The following is a 24,459-nucleotide window of genomic DNA, read 5'->3' on the forward strand; positions in this document are numbered from 1 at the left end:
CCAATGGGCTCACCACCCATAGCAGGGGCCATAGAGGTCGGGTGCATTGCCGGACAGACCTGGGAGGCCCAAACGTATTGTGAGGGTCTGCTGGGAACGTCTGGCAGAGTCTCCTGTCAGACAAAGTTTCAATTCCCACCTCCGGAAGAACTTTGAACATGTCACAAGGGAGGTGCTGGACATTGAGTCCGAGTAGACCATGTTCCGCACCTCTATTGTCGAGGCGGCAGATCGGAGCTGTGGCCGCAAGGTAGTTGGTGCCTGTCGGGGCGGCAATCCTAAAACCCCTTGGTGGACACCAGCGGTGAGGGATGCCGTCAAGCTGAAGAAGGAGTCCTATCGGGTCCTTTTGACCCAGGACACGTTGGGAAGACTATGTCTCCCGGCTGGCCTGGGAACGCCTCGGGATCCCCCGGGAAGAGCTAGACGAAGTGGCTGGGGAGAGGGAAGTCTGGGTTTCCCTGCTTGGGCTGTTGCCCCCGCGACCCGACCTCGGATAAGCGGAAGATGATGGATGGATGGAAGTTGTAGGTGTATTTATTTCAGTATAAAAGTGTAAAAAGTGTTTTGCTTGGGTCATGAAATGATTATAATGGTGTGCCAGGACATAAATACATTTTATATTTAACGCTTAAATCTCTGGAGTCTACATCAACTTTAGATCTATTCCTCATTTCAAAATGTTAAAAAAAAAATTATGTTTTTTTTGTTGTTTGTTTTTCCGCCCTTTTTTGTCAAACAAAATTATGTTGTTGTTTTTTATGGCAAACACACAAAATATTCAAAATCTTCCACCAAAAATATTTTTCAAAGTGGAATATTTGATGTGACGTAATTGGGGTTGAGGTGGAGGGGAGGGTAGCGGGGGGTGTATATTGTAGCGTCTCGGCAGAGTTAGTGCTACAAGGGGCTCTGGGTATTTGTTCTGTTGTGTTACGGTGCAAATGTTCTACTGAAATATGTTTGTCATTCTTTTGTGGTGTGGGTTCACAGTGTGGTGGGTATTTTTAACAGTGTTAAAGTTGTTTATACGGCCACCCTCAGTGTGACCTGTATGGCTGTTGACCAAGTATGCCTTGATTGACAATCAATCCCCTACCTCGCACTCTCGTTCTCTCTGTCTCTGCCCCTCCCTCACAAATGTTGCTGCATGCGCCCACCTTCACAATTTGTTGTGTTTTTAACCCCTGTTTAACCCTGTAGGTACATTGAAAATACACGCAACCCTGACTCAAAACGCAGGACATTTAATCCAACTCTTTATATTGACTTTTTCAAATAGACAGAAAAAAGTGCAAGTTGAAACAGTACAATTTTAAAGTCAATGAATTCTTCACACCCTTTCCCTTAAAACTTACACCACCCACCCTCCCACCCCACTCAGGTCAAACCAAACAGGGACATATGGCACAAACATACACCAAGTTGGACGACAAAAACAGACACACTCACACACCTATACGAGGCCAGAGACAGACAGACTCTGAAAGGAGAGAGAAAGGGAGAACAAATAAAATAAAAATAATAATAAAATAAATAATAATAATAATAATAATAATAATAATAATTAAATAATAATTATAAATAAAAGGGAGGTTATTCCTCATCTGCGTTTGGGCATTAGTCAGAGTTGACATTTAGCAAGAAGGGACTCCATGAGCTTTCAAACGCTTGAGCAGAGCCTTTTAGCAAAAACCTAAGTTTTTCTAGTTTTAAATTGTAGAGAACCTCTCTATTCCAACAGCTAAAACGCAGGACATTAGAGGCATTTAAGCAACCTCGCACGGACAGCCCGGACAGCCCCGCAAAAGAGGACATGTCCGGAGAAAAGAGGATGTGAAGTGAAGTGAAGTGAATTATATTTATATAGCGCTTTTCTCTAGTGACTCTAAGCGCTTTACATAGTGAAACCCAATATCTAAGTTACATTTAAACCAGTGTGGGTGACACTGGGAGCACGTGGGTAAAGTGTCTTGCCCAAGGACACAACGGCAGTAACTAGGATGGCGGAAGCGGGAATCGAACCTGGAACCCTCAAGTTGCTGGCACGGCCACTCTACCAACCGAGCTATACCGTATGGACAGTCTAGTTTTAGCTACTTCTAAATCACTAATAAAGTAAGTTCCTTACAAGTATCATGTCTGCAGGACAAGGAATAGCTAAACATGCTTCACGAAACACCATAGAAGGATACAATAGCTCGCCCCCGTCACCGCGAACAAAAGTTAGCGCTCCTCAATGTAAACAAATGCCCCGGGTGTATCTAGTCAATACTATAATGATTATTACATCAATATTTTTTGGCTTTCTTTGTTCATAGAATGCATCGACCACACGCTTAATGTTTCTTAACCTTTTCATGCAGTCTAAGTGGACGAAAGTACTAATATATATAAAACCAGTTTCCATATGAGTTAGAAAATTGTGTTAGATGTAAATATAAACGGAATACAATGATTTGCAAATCATTTTCAACCCATATTCAGTTGAATATGTTACAAAGACAACATATTTGATGTAAAAACTGATAAACATTTTTTTTTCGCATATAACCATTAACTTTAGAATTTGATGCCAGCAACACGTGACAAAGAAGTTGGGAAAGGTGGCAATAAATACTGATAAAGTTGAAGAATGCTCATTAAACACTTATTTGGAACATCACACAGGTGTGCAGGCTAATTGGGAACAGGTGGGTGCCATGATTGGGTATAAAAGCAGCTTCCATGAAATGCTAAGTAATTCACAAACAAGGATAGGGCGAGGGTCACCAATTTGTAAGCAAATTGTCGAACAGTTTTAGAACAACATTTCTCAACGAGCTATTGCAAGGAATTTAGGGATTTTACCATCTACGGTCCGTAAAATCATCAAAAGGTTTAGAGAATCTGGAGAAATTACTGCATTAGATTACGGACCTTTGATCCCTCAGGCGGTACTCAACCAAAAAACGACATCAATGTGTAAAGGATATCACCACATGGGCTCAGGAACACTTCATAAAACCACAATCAGTAACTACAGTTGGTCGCTACATCTGTAAGTGCAAGTTAAAACTCTACTTTACAAAGCGAAAGCCATTTATCAACAACACCTAGGAACGCTGCCGGCTTTGCTGGGCCCGAGCTCATTTAAGATGGACTCATGCACAGTGGAAAAGTGTTCTGTGGTCTGGCGAGTCCACATTTCAAATTATATTTGGAAACTGTGGACGTGGTATCCTGAACAAAGAGGAAAATATCCATCCGGATTGTTGTAGGCGCAAAGTTCAAAAGCCAGCATCTGTGATGGTATGGGGGTGTATCAGTGCCCAAGGCATGGGTAACTAACACATCTGTGAAGGCACCATTAATGCTGAATGGTCCATACAGGTTTTGGAGCAACGTATGTTGTCATCCAAGCAACGTTATCAAGGACGCCCCTGCTGATTTCAGCAAAGCAATGCCAAGCCACGTGTTACAACAGCGTGGCTTCGCAGTAAACGAGTGCGGGTACTTTCCTGGCGCGCCTGCAGTCCAGACATGTCTCCCATCGAAAATGTGTGGCGCATTATGAAGCGTAAAATATGACAACAAGACCCCGGACTGTTCAACAACTTAAGCTGTACATCAAGCAAGAATGGTAAAGCATTCCACCGTCAAAGCTTCAACAATTAGTTTCCTCAGTTCCCAAACGTTTATTGAGTGTTGTTAAAAGAAAATGTAACACAGTGGTGAACATGCCCTTTCCCAACTACTTTGGCACATGTTGCAGCCATGAAATTCTAAGTTAATTATTATTTGCAAAAAAAAAAAGTTTATGAGTTTGACCATCATATATCTTGTCTTTGTAGTGTATTTAATTGAATATGGGTTGAAAATGATTTGCAAATCATTGTATTCCTCTCTGAGCTGCTGCCTTACCGTGGTAGAGGAGTTTGCGTGTCCCAATGATCCTAGGAGCTATGTTGTCTGGGGGCTTTCATGCCCCCTGGTAGGGTCTCCCAAGACAAACAGGTCCTAGGTGAGTGATCAGACAAAGAGCAGCTCAAAGACTTCTATGGAATTACAACAAAATGAACTCAGATTTCCCTCGCCCGGACGCGGGTCACCGGGGCCCCGCTCTGGAGCCAGGCCCGGAGTTGGGGCACGATGGCGAGCACCTGGTGGCCGGGCCTGTCCCCATGGGGCCCGGCCGGGCACAGCCCGAAGAGGCAACGTGGGTCATCCCTCCAATGGGCTCACCACTCATAGGAGGGGCCATAGAGGTCGGGTGCATTGTGAGCTGGGCGGCAGCCGAAGGCAGGGCACTTGGCGGTCCGATCCTCGGCTACAGAAGCTAGCTCTTGGGACGTGGAACGTCACGTCACTGGGGGGGAAGGAGCCTGAGCTAGTCCGCGAGGTAGAGAAGTTCCGGCTGGATATAGTCGGACTCACCTCGACGCACAGCAAGGGCTCTGGAACCAGTTCTCTCGAGAGGGACTGGACCCTCTTCCACTCTGGCGTTGCCGACAGTGAGAGGCGACGGGCTGGGGTGGCAATTCTCGTTGCCCCCCGGCTCAAAGCCTGCACGTTTGAGTTCAACCCAGTGGACGAGAGGGTAGCTTCCCTTCGCCTTCGGGTGGGGGGACGGGTCCTGACTGTTGTTTGTGCTTACGCACCAAACAGCAGTTCAGAATACCCACCCTTTTTGGGTACACTCGAGGGAGTACTGGAAAGTGCTCCCCCGGGTGATTCCCTTGTCCTACTGGGAGACTTCAACGCTCATGTTGGCAACCTGGAGAGGTGTGATTGGGAAGAATGGTCGCCCGGATCTAAACCCGAGTGGTGTTTTGTTATTGGACTTTTGTGCTCGTCACGGATTGTCCATAACAAACACCATGTTCAAACATAAGGGTGTCCATATGTGCACTTGGCACCAGGACACCCTAGGCCGCAGTTCCATGAGCGACTTTGTACTTGTGTCATCGGATTTGCGGCCTCATGTTCTGGACACTCGGGTGAAGAGAGGGGCGGAGCTTTCTACCGATCACCACCTGGTGGTGAGTTGGCTGCGATGGTGGGGGAGGATGCCGGACAGACCTGGCAGGCCCAAACGCATTGTGAGGGTCTGATGGGAACGTCTGGCAGAGTCTCCTGTCAGAGAGAGTTTCAATTCACACCTCCGGGAGAACTTTGAACATGTCACGAGGGAGGTGCGGGACATTGAGTCCGAGTGGACCATGTTCCGAACCTCTATTGTCGAAGCGGCTGATTGGAGCTGTGGCCGCAAGGTTGTTGGTGCCTGTCGTGGCGGTAATCCCAGAACCCGTTGGTGGACACCAGCAGTGAGGGATGCCGTCAAGCTGAAGAAGGAGTCCTATCGGGTTCTTTTGGCTCATAGGACTCCAGAGGCAGTGGACGGGTACCGACGGGCCAAGCGGTGTGCAGCTTTAGCGGTAGCCGAGGCAAAAACTCGGACATTGGAAGAGTTCGGGGAAGCCATGGAAAACGACTTCCGGACGGCTTCGAAGCGATTCTGGACCACCATACGCCGCCTCAGGAAGGGGAAGCAGTGCACTCTCAACACCGTGTATGGTGCGGATGGTGTTCTGCTGACTTCGACTGCGGATGTTGTGGATCGGTGGATGGAATACTTCGAAGACCTCCTCAATCCCACCAACACGTCTGCCTTTGAGGAAGCGGTGCCTGGGGAATCTGTGGTGGACTCTCCTATTTCTGGGGCTGAGGTCGCTGAGGTAGTTAGAAAGCTCCTCGGCGGCAAGGCCCCGGGGGTGGATGAGATCCGCCCGGAGTTCCTTAAGGCTCTGGATGCTGTGGGGCTGTCTTGGTTGACAAGACTCTGCAGCATCGCGTGGACATCGGGGGCGGTACCTCTGGATTGGCAGACCGGGGTGGTGGTCCCTCTCTTTAAGAAGGGGGACCGGAGGGTGTGTTCCAACTATCGTGGGATCACACTCCTCAGCCTTCCCGGTAAGGTTTATTCAGGTGTACTGGAGAGGAAGCTACGCCGGATAGTCGAACCTCGGATTAAGGAGGAACAGTGTGGTTTTCGTCCTGGTCGTGGAACCGTGGACCAGCTCTATACTCTCGGCAGGGTTCTTGAGGGTGCATGGGAGTTTGCCCAACCAGTCTACATGTGCTTTGTGGACTTGGAGAAGGCATTCGACCGTGTCCCTCGGGAAGTCCTGTGGGGAGTGCTCAGAGAGTATGGGGTACCGAACTGTCTTATTGTGGCAGTCCGCTCCCTGTATGATCAGTGCCAGAGCTTGGTCCGCATTGCTGGCAGTAAGTCGGACACATTTCCAGTGAGGGTTGGACTCCGCCAAGGCTGTCCTTTGTCACCGATTCTGTTCATAACTTTTATGGACAGAATTTCTAGGCGCAGCCAAGGCGTTGAGGGGATCCGGTTTGGTGGCCACGAGATTAGATCTCTGCTTTTTGCAGATGATGTAGTCCTGATGGCTTCATCTGGCCGGGATCTTCAGCTCTCACTGGATCGGTTCGCAGCCGAGTGTGAAGCGACCGGAATGAGAATCAGCACCTCCAAGTCCGAGTCCATGGTTCTCGCCCGGAAAAGGGTGGAGTGCCATCTCCGGGTTGGGGAGGAGACCCTGCCCCAAGTGGAGGAGTTCAAGTACCTAGGAGTCTTGTTCACGAGTGGGGGAAGAGTGGATCGTGAGATCGACAGGCGGATCGGTGCGGCGTCTACAGTAATGCGGACGTTGTATCGATCCGTTGTGGTGAAGAAGGAGCTGAGCCAGAAGGCAAAGCTCTCAATTTACCGGTCGCTCTACGTTCCCATCCTCACCTATGGTCATGAGCTCTGGGTCATGACCGAAAGGATAAGATCACGGGTACAAGCGGCCGAAATGAGTTTCCTCCGCCGGGTGGCGGGGCTCTCCCTTAGAGATAGGGTGAGAAGCTCTGCCATCCGGGAGGAACTCAAAGTAAAGCCGCTGCTCCTCCACATCGAGAGGAGCCAGATGAGGTGGTTCGGGCATCTGGTCAGGATGCCACCCGAACGCCTCCCTAGGGAGGTGTTTAGGGCACGTCCAGCTGGTAGGAGGCCACGGGGAAGACCCAGGACACGTTGGGAAGACTATGTCTCCCGGCTGGCCTGGGAACGCCTCGGGATCCCCCGGGAAGAGCTAGACGAAGTGGCTGGAGAGAGGGAAGTCTGGGCTTCCCTGCTTAGGCTGCTGCCCCCGCGACCCGACCTCGGATAAGCGGAAGATGATGGATGGATGGATGGATGTATTCCGTTTATATTTACATCTAACACAATTTCCCAACTCATATGGAAACGGGGTTTGTATCCGAAATTACAATTTTGACTATTTAATTGCAGTTCACTCTTATTTTAGTGGCTACACTAGTAGTGTTTACTGTGTTACTCCCTACGAGGTCTTAATCGAGGCTCAAGTTGTTCATTTTTCTCATACAGACATTTATTTCAGCCACGCACTCTTCTTGTTAACGATACCAAAACAGTGCCAAAATAATGCCGTCAGAACTAATAAGAGAAACAGAATTTACAATTAGTATGACATCAAATAAAAGAAAACACATTGATTTCACATACATTATCAGAAATAATCATACCTCATTGGCCTCACAAACTCAATTAATCAATATTTATTTATATATCCCTAAATCGTGTGTGAGTGTTGTCTATCTGTCTGTGTTGGTGCCAGCGACCCCCGCGACCCCAAAAGGGAATAAGCGGTAGGAAATGGATGGATGAATGGATGGATAAATTACAAGTGTCTCAAAGGGCTGCACAAGCCACAACAACATCCTCGGTTCAGAGCCCACAAAAGGGCAAAGAAAAACTCACAACCCAGTGGGACGTCAATGTGGATGACTGAGAAACCTTGGAGAGGACCGCAGATGTGGGTGACACATTTGGGGATGGGGTGTGGGGCGTGGTTGGGGGCGTGGTTAAGAGGGGAGGAGTATATTTACAGCTGTTGTGTGCGCAGTTGTGCACTGCACTCTCTAAAAGCTGTAGATGTTATTGTCACATATGCATGATTGATTGATTGATTGAAACTTTTATCAGTAGACTGCACAGTTCAGTACATATTCCGTACAATTGACCACTAAATGGTAACACCCCAATAAGTTTTTCAACTTGTTTAAGTCGGGGTCCACGTTAATCAATTCATGGTACAAATATATACTATCAGCATTATACAGTCATCACAAAAGTTAATCATCATAGTATATACATTGAATTATTTACATTATTTACAACCCAGGGGGTAGGGTGAGAAGCTTTGGTTTATGTCAGTACTTCAGTCATCAACAATTGCGTCAACAGAGAAATGGACATTGAAACAGTGTAGATCCTACTTAGTAGGATATGTACAGCAAGCAGAGAACATAGTGAGTTCAGAGAGCATAATAACAAGTATATACATTAGAAATACATTTGATTAATTACATTAGGTTATTTACAATCCGGGGAGATGGGGTGTGAATGGAGTAGAGTATTAGAGTTGAAGTTGCCTGGAGTTGTTGCCTGGAGGTGTTGTGGTGCATGTACAGTAGATGGCAGTATTGTCCTGTTTAAAAGTGTCACAACAAATCACCAAATATGATTCCCGGGCGCGGCACCGCTGCTGCCCACTGCTCCCCTTACATCCCGGGGGGTGATCAAGGGTGATGGGTCAAATGCAGATAATAAGTGGGTGTGACAATCATTGGTACTTTAACTTTTTAACTTAACATTGCTGTTTACGGCAGACGAACCGCTTTACGGTAGACGAAAGCGTGACTGCTGTTGTTGTGTGTTGTTACTGCGCTGGGAGGACGTTAATGAAGCTGCTTAACAATAAACCTACATAATAAACCAAGAACTTGCCCTCGATCATTCTACAGTTATAACGTCATTGGGCGGACACGCTGTTTATATTGTGGGAAAACGGACGTGAAAACAGGCTGTCCTCACTCAGGTCCGCATGGAGCTGGAGGGGGCGTGGCCTCCAGCTCCACCTGAATTTCGGGAGAGAAAATTTCTCCCGGGAGGTTTTCGGGAGTCTCCTGGAAAATCCGGGAGGGTTGGCAAGTATGCCGGAGGTGTTCTTTTGTTATTGGCATGTTCTGCAAATAAAATGAATTATTAATGATTTGCCTTGTCACCAATAACACAAAGCTAAGATATCGTTGTTTTGTTCAGTTTGCATAGCTAACAAACATTGACCTACATTGGATTAGTTTAGCATCTTTAATGCAAAAAAAAGTATCAAAGTCCTTACATTTTTTGCTATACCACCTTTTATACGGTTACAAACTGATTATTGTATTTGAATCACACCAGTTTTACACTGCAATCTTTGCTCCGGTTGCTACGACTGTCCACACTCCATACGGTGTTGCTGCTATTGGAACTTTTAATTTGCCTCAGGGGTCACACTCAGGGGGCTAAATACAGTTTTGATCTCAAATCTAATCTGAGACCAGATGTTGTCATCTCACCTCTAGGATGTCGGGAAAGCCATCACCATATTCCGCTTGAAAACCACCGAGGACTCTCTTCCCCACTGGACCTACATGGGCAGATACCGCTCCCACTACAAACCCATTACCGACCTTCTGTTCGGGGTCCACCAGGACAGTGCCAAGCCCAGGCTGTTCACCCTGGGCAAGGACCGCATGCTGGTGAGTCCACCTCCAGGTCCCCAAGTGTGTAAGCTACACTGCAGTTTGCTGCATTGACGATCAGCTGTCCGTGGCCAATAGGTGGAATACGACCTGGAGAACAGTGACTTGGACCTGATTGTCATCTCCGGTGCAAAGCGCATTGAGCAAAATGCTGTGCCGATATGCATGACGTGGTACCCGCCCTTTGGCGCCGAGCAATTTTTCGTCATCGCTTCGGACCAGTATAAGATGAAGCTTTTCAACAGCACCACGAAACTGTGCAGGTAACATGATCAAGGGAATTACGGAAAAATATAGCACGATGAAGACTTTTTATTAGCATTAATTTCAATTAAACATTTAGAGCAGGCCTGGGCAATTATATTGACTCGAGGGGCAACATTTAGAGAAAAAAACATGTGTCTGGGGGCTGGTATATCTATTTCTAGGAACAATAATACAAAACCTCACAATAATGTCTGATTGAATAAACCAGGGGTGTCCAAACTTTTTCCACAGAGGGCCGCACATGGAAAAATTTAAGCATGCGGGGGCCATTTTGATATTTTTCATTTTCAAACCATAACAAAATATATGGATTTTTTTTTATCCTTAGGGCTCCTGGGGAGCATAGAGTGTCTCAGTCAGTAAAATGTTAAAAATAAGTCAAATTCTTCTTATTATTTTTTATTTAATGCTTACAGTAAATCTATATCAACTTGAGGTTGATATAAAGTAAAACAAATAAGGTTGTATGCCTTTTTTGTCAAAGACAACTTTGTTTTTTATAGTAAAACTGAAATATGCAGTATTTTTGCACCCCCCATCTTAATATGAAAGTTTAATGTTAGTGCGGCCCGCAAGTTTTGACAGCGTTATGTGCGGAGCTTAAGGAATCTACCAATCATGGTGTGGTACGTGGCTCTCAAGGGCCGAACATTGACATCACTTGCGTGATGTAAGCAGAGAAACGCTTTGCCGCTTTTCCACTAGACCCACACGCGCTCTTTCACCTACCTGTTCTCTCTCTCCAGCTCTCTCTGTCACTGTGTGTGTTCCTCTCTCGCTCCCTCTCCCGGCGCCGCTGTAACAATCAGTGCCGGAGAGACGAGCGGTCCGATAGCTTCCGAAGCACTCCGCCGAAGGACCGAGCGACAATAAAAAACTGTTGTGCACTGGACTCCGCTGATACTCCGACAGAGTCGCTGGGCGAATCGGACGCGTAACACGTTAGTCGTGATGTTAGCCCGTTCGGGGCTAATTGTGCTACCATAACTGTAAACTCCATAGCGTGCTCACAACCACATTCTAGCTACCAACATGTTGCATGCTAGGTGGTGTAATTCTTATATTTCCTAACTCATAACATCACAGTAAGTATGTGTATACATCATTGCTAACTGGAGAAATCAAATTAGTATTGTTATTACTTATGACTGATTTATTTACTTACTTATTATTTTGTTCATTTATATTTTGATTTTATTTCGTGTTGATATAAAAATAAAGACATTTAAAAATAGTTTTTTTAAATAAATCTTTTCTAGCGGCCTAGTCCCACCCAGACTCTGCATCCAGTGGCCCCCAGGTAAATTGAGTTCGAGATCCCTGATTTCGATAGATATATAGACAGTACTTTATTGATTCCTCCAGGAGAGTTCCTTTATGTAGCAATTAAAGCTCTCAAAGATCAATAATGCAGAACACCATTGATTTTAATTATTTCATATTTTTTAAGTAATCACTGTGAAAAGTTAAATAAAATCCTACTAAATATATCTGAGATTTGAAGGGTTCCGCACTCATAAAGTGAGGCATTTTTATTAGGTTTTTTTTTGTGGAACTTTTAACACTTAAATTTCAAGATCAACTTTCGATACAGTATATCTGTTGATTTTAAGTTTGAACTATAGTTGTGTTTGTTTTATGCTCTTTTGTCAAAACTTTGATGTTTTTATATGGCAACCACACAACATATGCAATATTTTTTTCACATAAAACATTTTAAAGTAATTTTTAAGTAATAATTAATTTTAACATAGATTTTTTTTGTCTTTTTTTTTTTGGAGCAATCGAAAAAAATTAAATAAACGGAAACAAAAAAACTGCCTGCATGGCAGCTGTGTGTCAACATTGCCACTTTTTCTCATTACATTTCACCTCATTCCACTTTTTAAAAATGTTTTGTTTTAATTTTTGCAATACTATCAATTTTGCAATTTTTGCAGCATGTGTGGCGGGCCGGTAAACGATTAGCTGCGGGCCGCAAATGGGCCCTGGGCGCACTTTGGACACCCCTGAATTAAACGTTATGACAGACCGCCTTAAAAAACGGAATGTAATTTTTTAGGTTTTCCATGAACGATAAAACACTGAATTTTGAAAAAATATGAATGTCACACCCCCTTTCGATCGACATATTTTACAATCAAGTGAAACGCAACAAAAATGCAACAAATAGTGAAACATGAACGCAAAGGGTACACAATAAACCCACCTACAATCTGATACATCTGATATTTGCTGAATTTCCCCCAGGGATCAATAAAGTACTTTCTATTCTATTCTATATCACTAAGCTTTTCTGCTCCGCTGCTCCCAGTCTGTGGAACGCTCTCCCTAACCACCTGAGGGCACCTCAAACTGTGGATGCTTTTGAAAAAGGCTTAAAAACCCTTCTTTTTTTTTTCTTTTTTTTTTAAAGCCTTTTTATATATATATGCATATTAGTTCTAGCTACTAGGCTGTTCTAGTTTTTATATTTTATTTAGTTTTATTATCTTTTTATTATTATTATTATTATTATTTATTGGTTTATTTTTTAATACACTGTAGCACTTTGAGGATGTTTGCTCAATGTAAAGTGATTTTTACAAATTAAATGTATTATCATCATTATTATTTATTACTTTAGAACTTTGTTCTGAAAATCTCCTTCCGCGTTTGTGGAAATGCTTTCCGTCCACACTGCTTGGTGCCTCGTCTGAGCTGCTGTTACGTAGATTACCATAGTAACTAATTAGATTACCATAGTAACTGGTATATCATCCATAAGTGCAGATTCCAACCAGTAAAATATTTTGTACAGTTCAAGACTTACGGTCATTACAAAAAATGACTGCACATCATAATGGCAGCTACAGTTTCCATCTTAAAGATCTAAAAAAATGATTTGGGAATGTCCGGCGGGCCATATTGAAAAGCTCAATGGGCCGCATGTGGCCCCCAGGCCTTAATTTGCCCAGGTGTGATTTAGAGTCTCATATTCTACAATTTTGGCCAATTTTAAAAAGGTCATAATATTGTGGTGTCCAAAAAGCTTTGATGTTGGAATTTTTCCGAGGCCCGACCTGGGGCACATCATTTTGTGTGTCTGTAGCTGTAATGCTAATGAGCTCAGTTTTTCTTATTTGTGTACTCATTGTGTACTTCATCCACTTTTTAGACATTGATTTTTACTCTGCACTTGTCCAAATACATATCAAATATAGCAACGTAACATTAAGGCAGGAATTGGCAACCCAAAATGTTGAAAGAGCCATATTGGACCAAAAATACCAAAAAAAGAGTCGCAAAAAATGTAGTTTTATATAAGTGTTATAATGAAGGCAGCACATGATGATGTATATGTCTCTATATACAGTAGATTTTAGACCAGGGGTCACCAACCTTTTAGAAACCAAGAGCTACTGCTTGGGTGCTGATTAATACGAAGGGCTACCAGTTTGATACACACTTAAATAAATTGCCAGAAATAGCCAATTTATTCAATTTAGCTTTAATATATATATATATATATATATATATATATATATATATATATATATATATATATATATATATATATATATATATATGTATAAATGGGTACTTCTGTCCGTCATTCCATCGTCCATTTTTTTTTTCTTTTACGGAAGGTTTTTTGTAGAGAATAAATGATGAAAAAAACACTTAATTGAACGGTTTAAAAGAGGAGAAAACAGGAAAAAAATTAAAATTCAATTTTGAAACATAGTTTATCTTCAATTTCGACTCTTTAAAATTCAAAATTCAACAGAAAAAAAGAAGAGAAATACTAGCTAATTTGAATCTTTAAAAAAAAAAAAAATTTATGGAACATCATTAGTGATTTTCCTGATTAAGATTTATTTGAAAATTTTGATGACATGTTTTAAATAGGTTAAAATCCAATCGGCACTTTGTTAGAATATATAACAAATTGGACCAAGCTATATTTCTAACAACGACAAATCATTATTTCTTCTAGATTTTCCAGTACAAAAGAAATTCAACAGACTTTGAAATAAGATTTAAATTTGATTCTAAAGATTTTCTAGATTTGCCAGAAGAATTTTTTAAAATTTGAATCATAATAAGTTTGAAGAAATATTTCACAAATATTCTTCGTCGAAAAAACAAAGGCTAAAATAAAGAATTAAATTAACATTTATTTATTATTCTTTACAATAAAAAAGATACATTTACTTGAACATTGATTTAAATTGTCAGGAAAGAAGAGTAAGGAATTTAAAAGGTAAAAAGGTATATGTGTTTAAAAATCCTAAAATCATTTTTAAGGTTGTATTTTTTCTCTAAAATAGTCTTTCTGAAAGTTATAAGAAGCAAAGTAAAACAATAAATGAATGTATTTATTTATTTTCCCGGTGTCAGAGGGGTTAGTGCGTCTGCCTTGCAGTACAAAGGTCCTACAGCACTGGGTTCAATCCCAGGCTCGGGATCTTTCTGTGTGGAGTTTGCATGTCCTTCCCGTGAATGCGTGGGTTCCCTCCGGGTACTCCGGCTTCCTCCCACCTCCAAAGACATGCACCTGGGGATAGGTTGATTGGCAACACTAAATTGGCCCTGGTGTGTGAATGTGAGTGTGAATTTTGTCTGTCTATTGTGTTGGCCCTGCGATGTGGTGGCGACTTGTCCAGGGTGTACACCACCTTCCGCCCGATTGTAGCTGAGATAGGCGCTGGCGCCCCCCGTGACCCCAAAGGGGAATAAGCGGTAGGAAATGGATGGATGGATGGATTTTATTTAAACAAGTGAAGACCAAGTCTTTGAAATATTTTCTTGGATTTTCAAATTCTATTTGAGTGTTGTCTCTCTTAGAATTATAAATGTCGGGCAAAGCGAGACCAGCTTGCTAGTAAATATATACAATTTAAAATATAGAGGCAGCTCACTGGTAAGTGCTGCTATTTGAGCTATTTTTAGAACAGGCCAGCAGGCTACTCATCTGGTCCTTACGGGCTATCTGGTGCCCGTGGAAACCACGTTGGTGACCCCTGTTTTAGACCATATCGCCCATCCCTAGTGGTGAGCTGACTGATGGATGTGTTGTGAACCCTTTTTTTTTGTTTGTTTAAAAGGCTAATCAAAGGAGTGGTGGCCCCATCTAGCTAAGGGGAAAGTTTGGCCAATTACAAAATTGTGGAGACAGTAGCTGCCTAAGGGGGCCCATTGTGATTTAACTTCATGGGGCCTGAAATTCCTGGTGAGGCCCCTGGGTGGCTCTCCATCCATCCATCCATTTCCTACCGCTTATTCCCTTTCGGGGTCGCGGGGGGCGCTGGCGCCTATCTCAGCTACAATCGGGCGGAAGGCAGGGTACACCCTGGACAAGTCTCCACCTCATCACAGGGCCAACACAGATAGACAGACAACATTCACACTCACATTCACACACTAGGGCCAATTTAGTGTTCTCCCTCATCAGTAAAGTAAAGATATTCACTTGGGCTGCGAATCTTTGGGTGTCCCACAATTCGATTCAATATCGATTATTGGGGTCACGATTCGATAATATACAGATTTTTTTCAATTCGATTCTCGATTCAAAAACGATATTTTTCCGATTCAAAACGATTCTGTATTCATTCAATACATAGGATTTCAGCAGGATCTACCCCAGTCTGCTGACATGCAAGCAGAGTAGTACATTTAAAAAAAAAAAAAAGCTTTTATAATTGTAAAGGACAATGTTTTATCAACTGATTGCAATAATGTAAATTTGTTTTAACTATTAAACGAACCAAAAATATGTCTTATTTTATCTTTGTAAAAATATTGGACTTGATGTGTTGTCAAGCTTATGAGATGCCATGCAAGTGTAAGCCACTGTGACTCTATTGTTATTTTTTATTTACAAATGTCGAATGATAATGTCAATGAGGGATTTTTAATCACTGCTATGCTGAAATTATAACTAATACTGTTGTTGATAATATTCATTTTTGTTTCACTACTTTTGTTTTGTTCTGTCTCGTGTTTGTGTCTTTTCAATTGCTCTGTTTATTGCAGTTCTGAGTGTTGCTGGGTCAGGTTGGGTTTTGGAATTGGATTGCATTGTTATGGTATTGCTGTGAAGTGGTTTGTTGGATTGATAAGAAAAAAAAAACTTTAAAAAAAAAAATCGATTTTTAAAAAATGAGAATTGATTCTGAATCGCACAACGTATTCGAATCTATTTTTCCCACACCCCTAATATTCACCCATCATCTAAATCACAGGTGTCAAAATGTGGCCCGCTACTTCATTTTATTTGGCCCTCGAAAGCCTGGAAATAACATGTATCAATAAAGTACTGTAACCTGTATTCTTTCTTTCTATTTTGGGAGAAAAAATATATATTTACTGCATGTAATGGCAAAGTGATAACTTAAATATTGTCTAATTGTGCAAAAATATATGATCAAATATTCAAACCATTTTTTAAATATAAAATACGAATAATATTGATTTCAAAAAAAGTTATCATCAAATTGTGCAATGTAAAAATAGCAATAGGTTTCATGGTAAAATTGCGAAATTGACTGTGTTTTTTACAGCATTTTTCTCTAAATTAAGAAATTACTGTAAATGCAGTTTTAGCATTTACAGTAATACAGGGAAAAATCTACAGTTGTGATTTGCGGTAAAAAAAAAAAATTAAAAACTGGAAGCCCAGGTCCCAAAATGTTATTGTAAAATTGCATTTTTTGGATTATCAGTAAAAAAATAATGTAATTCTATTGTACTACACAGTACTGTTTTCCATATACAGTAATGTACACTAAATTTTAAGGTCAAAATTTCTGGGGCCAAACATAACTGCAATGTGGCTCTCTGATCTAAATGATGTGTGTGTTTACTACAGAAAGACTGTCCTCGGCCCAACATATGGAAGTCCAATTAAGAAAATCGGGAATTTACCCACGTCTAAGAACAACGAGGCTGGATCATATTACATGGCATACATCACAGAGGACAAGGTCAGTGATGACATTTGTAGCAAATCCTATTCAACACAACCAACCTATGATAAATGCTGATTTTGTCACAATAGTGTGGTTATTTTACAGCATAAATGTGAGCTCCTGTATGCACAGCATCGTAAGACTATATCAAATTAGTCCATGACAGGGGTCTTGAACTCGCGAACCAATTGCTATGCTGTAGTGGCGGGCCGAGTGATTCCCACCTCGGCTTTCAGTGAGAATCCAATCACAGTCTCGTTAACATCAGGCTACCTAGATAGGCTACTGTCAAAAACTTGTGATCTGATTGGCTATCGCAACTGTCTATCAACTCTTTGTGTTCTCAAATACATCTGCTAACGGTCACGGTGAGTATCCAATCACAGGATGCGTAAATGTCACGTTCAACGTTTTTATGTCAAAAACTTGGGATTTTTTCTGTCAAAAAGTCGGGATTTTTTTTAAGTGTCAAAAAGTTTGGATATTTTTCTGTGAAAAAGTTGGGATTTTTTTTTAAGTGTCCAAAAAATCGGGATTTTTTTCTCAGTGTCAAAAAATCGGGATTTTTTCGGTCATAAAGAAGGTATTTTTTCAATGTGTCAAAAAGTCGGGATTTTTTTAGTCAAAAAATCTGGATTTTTTTTTTTCAATTGTGAAAAAATTGGGATTTTTTTTCTAAGCGTCAAAAAAATCTGGATTTTTTTTTTGTCAAAAAATCTGGATTTTTTTCCCCAAGTGTTAAAAAGTCAGGATTTTTCTAAGTGTCAAAAAATTTGGGATTTTTTTTCTAAATGTCAAAAAATCAGAATTTTTTTTGGTCAAAAAATCTGTATTTTTTTCCAAATATTAAAGAGTATATACTTTTTGTAAGTGTCAAAAAGTTAGGATTTTATCTGTCAAAAAGTTGGGATTTATTTCTAAATGTCAAAAAATCTGGATTCCTTTTTAGTAAAAAAATCTGGATTTATTTCCAAGTGTCAAAAAGTCTGGATTTTTTTTTTTTTGGTCAAAAAATCTGGATTTTTTTTCCAAGTGTCAAAAATTCAGGATTTTTCTAAATGTTAAAAAGTTGGGATTTTTTTCCAAAGTGTAAAAAAAATCGAGATTTTAAGTGTAAAAAAAATCAGGATTTTTTTGGGTCAAAAAGAAGGGATTTATCATAAGTGTCAAAAAGTCAGGATTTTTTTTGCCAAAAAATCTGGATTTTTTTTTTGTCAAAAAATTTGGATTTCTTTTCAAGTGTTAAACAGTCAGGATTTTTTCTACGTGTCAAAAAGTTAGGTTTTTTTCTGTCAAAAAGTTGGGATTTTTTCTAACAATCCCCACCTAGTACCAACCTGGTCACGTTCGTTGTGTCCTGAGCAAGACACTTCACCCTTGCTCCCTATGGGTGCTGGTTAGCGCCTTGCATAGCAGCTCCCTCTATCAGTGTGTGAATGTGTGTGTGAATGGGTAAATGTGGAAGTAGTGTCAAAGCGCTTTGAATACCTTGAAGGTAGAAAAGCACTATACAAGTAAAACCCATTTATCATTTATTCTAAATTACAAAAAGTCAGGATTTTTTTTTTTTTTTGTGAAACAATCCGGATTGTTTTCAAATGTCAAAAAATTTGGACTTTTTTCTAAGTGTCAGAAAATTGAGATTTTTTTTTAAGTGTCAAAAAATTGGGATTTTTTTTTACGTGTCAAAAAATCTGGATTTTTTTCTAAATGTCAAAAATTCTAGATTTTTTCTCTCAAAAAGAAGGGATTTTTTTTGGGTAAAAAATAATGGATTTTTTCTAAGTGTCGAAAAGAAGGGATTTTTTCTAAGTGTCAAAAATTCTGGATTGTTTTTGTCAAAAAGAAGGGATATTTTTTTCTACGTGTCAGAAAATCTGGATTTTTTTTCCAAGTAATAAAAAATCAGGATTTGTTTCCAAGTTTACAAAAATTGTTTTTTTCTGTCAATAAAATTGGATTTTTTTTCAGTTTCAAAAAGTCAGGATTTTTTTCTTTTTTGTGAAACAACGGATTGTTTTCAAGTGTCAAAAAATCAGGATTTTTTTTGTAAGTGTCAAAAACTCAGGATTTTTTCTAAATGTCAAAAATTCAAGATTTTTTTGGTCAAAGAGAAGGGATTTTTTTCCAAGTCTCAAAAAGTCAGAATTTTTTTTTGTCAAAAATAATGGATTTTTTTCTAAGTGTCGAATAGAAGGGATTTTTTTGTAAGTGTCAAAAATCCTGGATTTTTTTTGTCAAAAAGAAGGGATTTTTTTTCTGCGTGTCAAAAAATCTAGATTTTTTTTTCCAAGTGTTAAAAACTCGGGATTTTTTCTAAGTGATAAAAAAATTTGGACTTTTTCCGTCAAAAATTCAGGATTTTTTCCAAATGATCTAAAATTCGAAATTTTTTAGGTCAAAAAGAAGGGATTTTTTTCAAAGTGTCAAAAAGTAAATTTTTGGGGTCAAAAAAATCTGGATTTTTTTCCAATGTTAAAAAGTCAGTATTTTTTTCTAAATGTCAAAAAATTTAGATTTTTTTCCTGTCAAAAATTCAGGATTTTTTCTAAGTGTCAAAAGTCGCCCTTCCAGAAGGCCTTACTGACAACAACTCGTGATCTGATTGGCTGTCGCAACTTTCTATTAAAGTACATAGACTGCATTGTTGATTCTAAAGGCCCCGGGCAGATTTGGTACAGCATGGCAAAATAAGATAGCTGAATTCTGATTGGATAAAAACTCTAAACTAAAAACAACAGCGCTGGAAGGAGCATAATATGACATGAAGAGAATATGAATAATTTTAGATATTTATCCATCCATCCATTTCTACCTCTTATTCCCTTTGGGGTCGCGGGGGGGCGCTGGTGCCTATATCAGCTACAATCGGGCGGATGGCTGCGTACACCCTGGAAAAGTCACTACCTCATCGCAGCTTTTAGATATTTAGGGAAAGTCAATTAAAAAGGACTTTTATCTTTAATAAGTTCTGGTTATGTTAGCAGCAGCGTTACCATAGAGAGTTTTTTACCGTTCCTGGCTGGCTGCCTCGTTTCTACTGGGCACACACACACATTTGTCCAGCGCGCTGTGTTCACAACACTTCCAAAATAAAAATGTTTAAAGTTGCTAGCCGGCAAGACATTATGTCGTTGCTTACTGTGGCTCACTGGGGAAGACCCAGGACATGTTGGAATGACTATGTCTCCCGGCTAGCCTGGGAACGCCTCGGGATCCCCAGGGGAGGAGCTGGACGAAGAGGCTGGGGAGAGGGAAGTCTGGGCTTCCCTGCTTATAGGCTGCTGCCCCTGCGACCCGACCTCGGATAAGCGGAAGCGATGGATGGATGGATCTCATTTTGTGTAAAAAAAATAAATACAATGACATTTGAGAAGATTGGAATTTTTTCAACAAAGATTTTCTTGTGGAATGCCTGTTGCGGCCCAGCCAGAATCAGACTCTGCCTCCAGCGGCCCCAGGATAAATTGAGTTTGAGACCCCTGGTCTATGATTAGGAAACTGTTCCACGTTGTTCTCTAAAGTTTTTTTTATCAATCAATCAATCAATCAATCAATGTTCATTTAAATAGCCCTAAATCACTAGTGTCTCAAAGGGCTGCACAAACCACAACACAAACCACTACGACATCCTCGGTAGTTTTACATGCCTAAGTCTTTTTGTCGACTGCAATTTTAAAAACAAGATTCAGTATCGGTCACAATTTGCTGCTTCTACGTCCTGCAGATCGGACTCCAGATTCTTCCACTGGATGGGAACCCCTTCAAGTCACATGCTGTCGTCTGCCATCCGACGGGCGTGTCTACCTTTGCCCACTCACATGACGGACGCTTTGTTTTCACTGCGGGGGGAGCGGATTGCACTGTGCTGTCATGGCAGATAAGCTACAAGTAACATATGCGCTCATGAGACAAAAAAATGTGTGTTTGTGTAAGATAACGCTTCTGCACAAGTAGATCTCAGTTTTGGTCATAACATGCACCCATATTGGCTTGTCATGTGCTATTATTTTTTTCACGTGTTCCAAAATATATTGAGCACACCCCATATGGACGCCACAAATGTACAAACCCCGTTTCCATATGAGTTGGGAAATTGTGTTAGATGTAAATACAAACGGAATACAATAATTTGCAAATCCTTTTCAACCCATATTCAGTTGAATGCACTACAAAGACAAGATATTTGATGTTCAAACTCATAAACTATTTATTTTTTTTGCAAATAATAATTAACTGAGAATTTCATGGCTGCAACACGTGCCAAAGTAGTTGGGAAAGGGCATGTTCACCACTGTGTTACATCACATTTTCTTTTAACAACACTCAATAAACGTTTGGGAACTGAAGAAACTAATTGTTGAAGCTTTGAAAGTGGAATTCTTTACCATTCTTGTTTCATGTAGAGCTTCAGTTGTTCAACAGTCCGGGGTCTCCGCTGTCGTATTTTACGCTTCATAATGCGCCACACATTTTCGATGGGAGACAGGTCTGGACTGCAGGCGGGACAGGAAAGTACCCGCACACTTTTTTTACGAAGCCACGCTGTTGTAACACGTGCTGAATGTGGCTTGGCATTGTCTTGCTGAAATAAGCAAGAGCGTCCATGAAAAAGACAGCGCTTAGATGGCAACATATGTTGTTCCAAAAGCTGTATGTACCTTTCAGCATTAATGGTGCCTTCACAGATGTGTAAGTTACCCATGCCTTGGGCACTAATGCACCCCCATACCATCACAGATAATGGCTTTTGAACTTTGCTTCGATAACAGTCTGGATGGTTCCCCTTTGGTCCGGATGACACGATGTCGAATATTTCCAAAAACAATTGGAAATGTGGACTCGTCAGACCACAGAACACTTTTCCACTTTGCATCAGTCCATCTTAGATGATCTCGGGCCCAGAGAAGCCGGTGGCGTTTCTGGATGTTGTTGATGAATGGCTTTCGCTTTGCATAGTAGAGCGTTAACTTGCACTTACAGATGTAGTGACGAACTGTGTTTAGTGACAGTGGTTTTCTGAAGTGTTCCTGAGCCCATGTGGTGATATCCTTTAGAGATTGATGTCTGTTTTTGATACAGTGCCGTCTGAGGGGTCGTAGGTCACGGTCATTCAATGTTGGTTTCTGGCCATGCCGCTTTTGTGGAGGGATTTCTCCAGATTCTCTGAACCTTCTGATGATATTATGGAGCGTAGATGTTGAAATCCCTAAATTTCTTGAAATTGCACTTTGAGAAACGGTGTTCTTAAACTGTTTGACTGCTTGCTCACGCAGTTGTGGACAAAGGGGTGACCCTCGCCCCATCATTTCTTGTGAAAGACTGAGCATTTTTTGGGAAGCTGTTTTTATACCCAATCATGGCACCCACCTGTTCCCAATTAGCCTTCACACCTGTGGGATGTTCCAAATAAGTGTTTGATGAGCATTCCTCTACTTTATCAGTATTTATTACCACCTTTCCCAACTTTTTTGTCATGTGTTGCCAGCATTAAATTCTAAAGTTAATGATTATTTGCACACAAAAAAAGTGTTTATCAGTTTGAACATCAAATATGTTGTCTTTGTAGCATATTCAACTGAATAGGGGTTGAAAATGATTTGCAAATCATTGTATTCCGTTTATATTTACATCTAACACAATTTCCCAACTCAGATGGAAACAGGGTTTGTATTACATTTGATAGCATATGTTCTGCCCTTGTTATGAGTGCAGTGCCCTGGAGGGAGCAGCAGCTTTGGGAGGAAAGGATTTGACGCCTTTCTACACTCTACTGGAGGGAGGCAAGGATGGCAAATTTTACAGAGTGAGCTTTTACTTTGTAGTTAAAAACCTCACAGAGCGAGAAACATGTCTACTTTTACAAACGTACGTTATGATGATCTCTGTACTTTAGGAAATTGAGGACTTTTTCTACTACTGCCAAATCCATAATCAAGGCCTGGAGTCAATGGACACACGTCAGCTGTCTGCCAATATTCCTCTGACGGAAGTAACCTCATTGGTGCGGGCTTTGGCCTTCTTCCCTACTGAGCAAGAGGTAGTTCTAAAGTGAAATCCGCTTATGTTGACACCCGTGGATGGAATTTGGATGTCAGAAGTGCAGAGGACACAACTTGCTTGCGTACAGGGGGGCGTGGTTTGAAGGGATTGGATGCATTTGATTCGTTGGAGTAATATATTAAATATATATATAATAGATATATTTTTTTAAATACACAGACCCATTTTTGCTCAGAAACGACCCCTTTGAGTCTCACATTTTACGCTGACAAAAGCGGTCAACCACGTAGGGCTGGGAGATTTATTGAGTTTGTAAGATATATCGATATAATTGTAAACCAGAAAATATCGTAATATCAATAGAATTTATTTCACGTTAAAATTACCAGACGCCGCTTATTTCAATAAATCAATCAATGTTTATTTATATAGCCCTAAATCACAAGTGTTTCAAAGGACTGCACAAGCCACAACGACATCCACATAAGGGCAAGGAAAAACTCACCCCAGTGGGACGTCGATGTGAATGACTATGAGAAACCTTGGAGAGGACCGCAGATGTGGGCAACAACGCCCCCCCCCCCCTCTAGGGGAGACAGAAAGCAATGGACGTCGAGTGGGTCTAACATGATATTGTGAAAGTCCAGTCCAAAGTGGATCCAACATAATAGTGAGAGTCCTGTCCATAGTGGATCTAACATAATAGTGAGAGTCCAGTCTATAGTGGATCTAACATAATATTGTGAAAGTCCAGTCCATAGTGGATCTAACATAATAGGGAGACTCCAGTCCATAGTGGATCTAATATAATATTGTGAAAGTCCAGTCCATAGTGAATCAAACATAATAAAGAGAGTTCAGTCTATAGTGGATCTAACATTATAGTGAGAGTCCAACATAATATTGTGAAAGTCCAGTCCATAGTGGATCTAACATAATAGTGAGAGTCCAGTCCATAGTGTGTCTAACATAATATTGTGAAAGTCCAGTCAATAGTGGATCTAACATAATAGTGAGAGTCCATTTTATAGTGGGTCTAACATAATATTTTGAAAGTCCTGTCCATAGTGGATCTAACATAATAGTGAGAGTCCTGTCTATAGTGCATGGGTCTAACATAACATTGTGAAAGTCCAGTCCATAGTGGATCTAACATAATAGTGAGAGTCCAGTCCATAGTGGATCTAACATAATATTGTAAAAGTCCAGTCAATAGTGGATCTAACATATTAGTGAGAGTCCAGTCCATAGTGGGTCTAACATAATATTGTGAAAGTCCAGTCAATAGTGGATCTAACATCATAGTGAGAGTCCAGTCTATAGTGGGTCTAACATAATATTGTGAAAGTCCAGTCCATAGTGGATCTAACATAATAGTGAGAGTCCTGTCTATAGTGCATGGGTCTAACATAATATTGTGAAAGTCCAGTCCATAGTGGATCTAACATAATATTGTGAAAGTCCAGTCAATAGTGGATCTAACATATTAGTGAGAGTCCAGCCCATAGTGGGTCTAACATAACATTGTGAAAGTCCAGTCCATAGTGGATCTAACATAATAGTGAGAGTCCTGTCTATAGTGCAT

The 24,459-nt window shown here is 40.9% G+C and overlaps 1 protein-coding gene across 1 annotated transcript in view; it reads left to right on the forward strand.

Annotated features, from left to right (window-relative positions):
• Positions 1-24,459, forward strand: part of cfap251 (cilia and flagella associated protein 251) — a 53,001-nt gene that overhangs the window by 19,551 nt on the left and 8,991 nt on the right. Inside the window, exons 13-18 of the mRNA XM_061902257.1 lie at positions 9,469-9,645; positions 9,727-9,911; positions 16,772-16,886; positions 20,599-20,762; positions 22,587-22,677; positions 22,768-22,911. Of these exons, the coding sequence (XP_061758241.1) occupies positions 9,469-9,645; positions 9,727-9,911; positions 16,772-16,886; positions 20,599-20,762; positions 22,587-22,677; positions 22,768-22,911 (876 nt within the window). The remainder of the gene's footprint in view (positions 1-9,468; positions 9,646-9,726; positions 9,912-16,771; positions 16,887-20,598; positions 20,763-22,586; positions 22,678-22,767; positions 22,912-24,459) is intronic.

This window comes from Nerophis ophidion, linkage group LG01 (assembly GCF_033978795.1).
Source record: "Nerophis ophidion isolate RoL-2023_Sa linkage group LG01, RoL_Noph_v1.0, whole genome shotgun sequence".
NCBI classification, from domain to species: domain Eukaryota; kingdom Metazoa; phylum Chordata; class Actinopteri; order Syngnathiformes; family Syngnathidae; genus Nerophis; species Nerophis ophidion.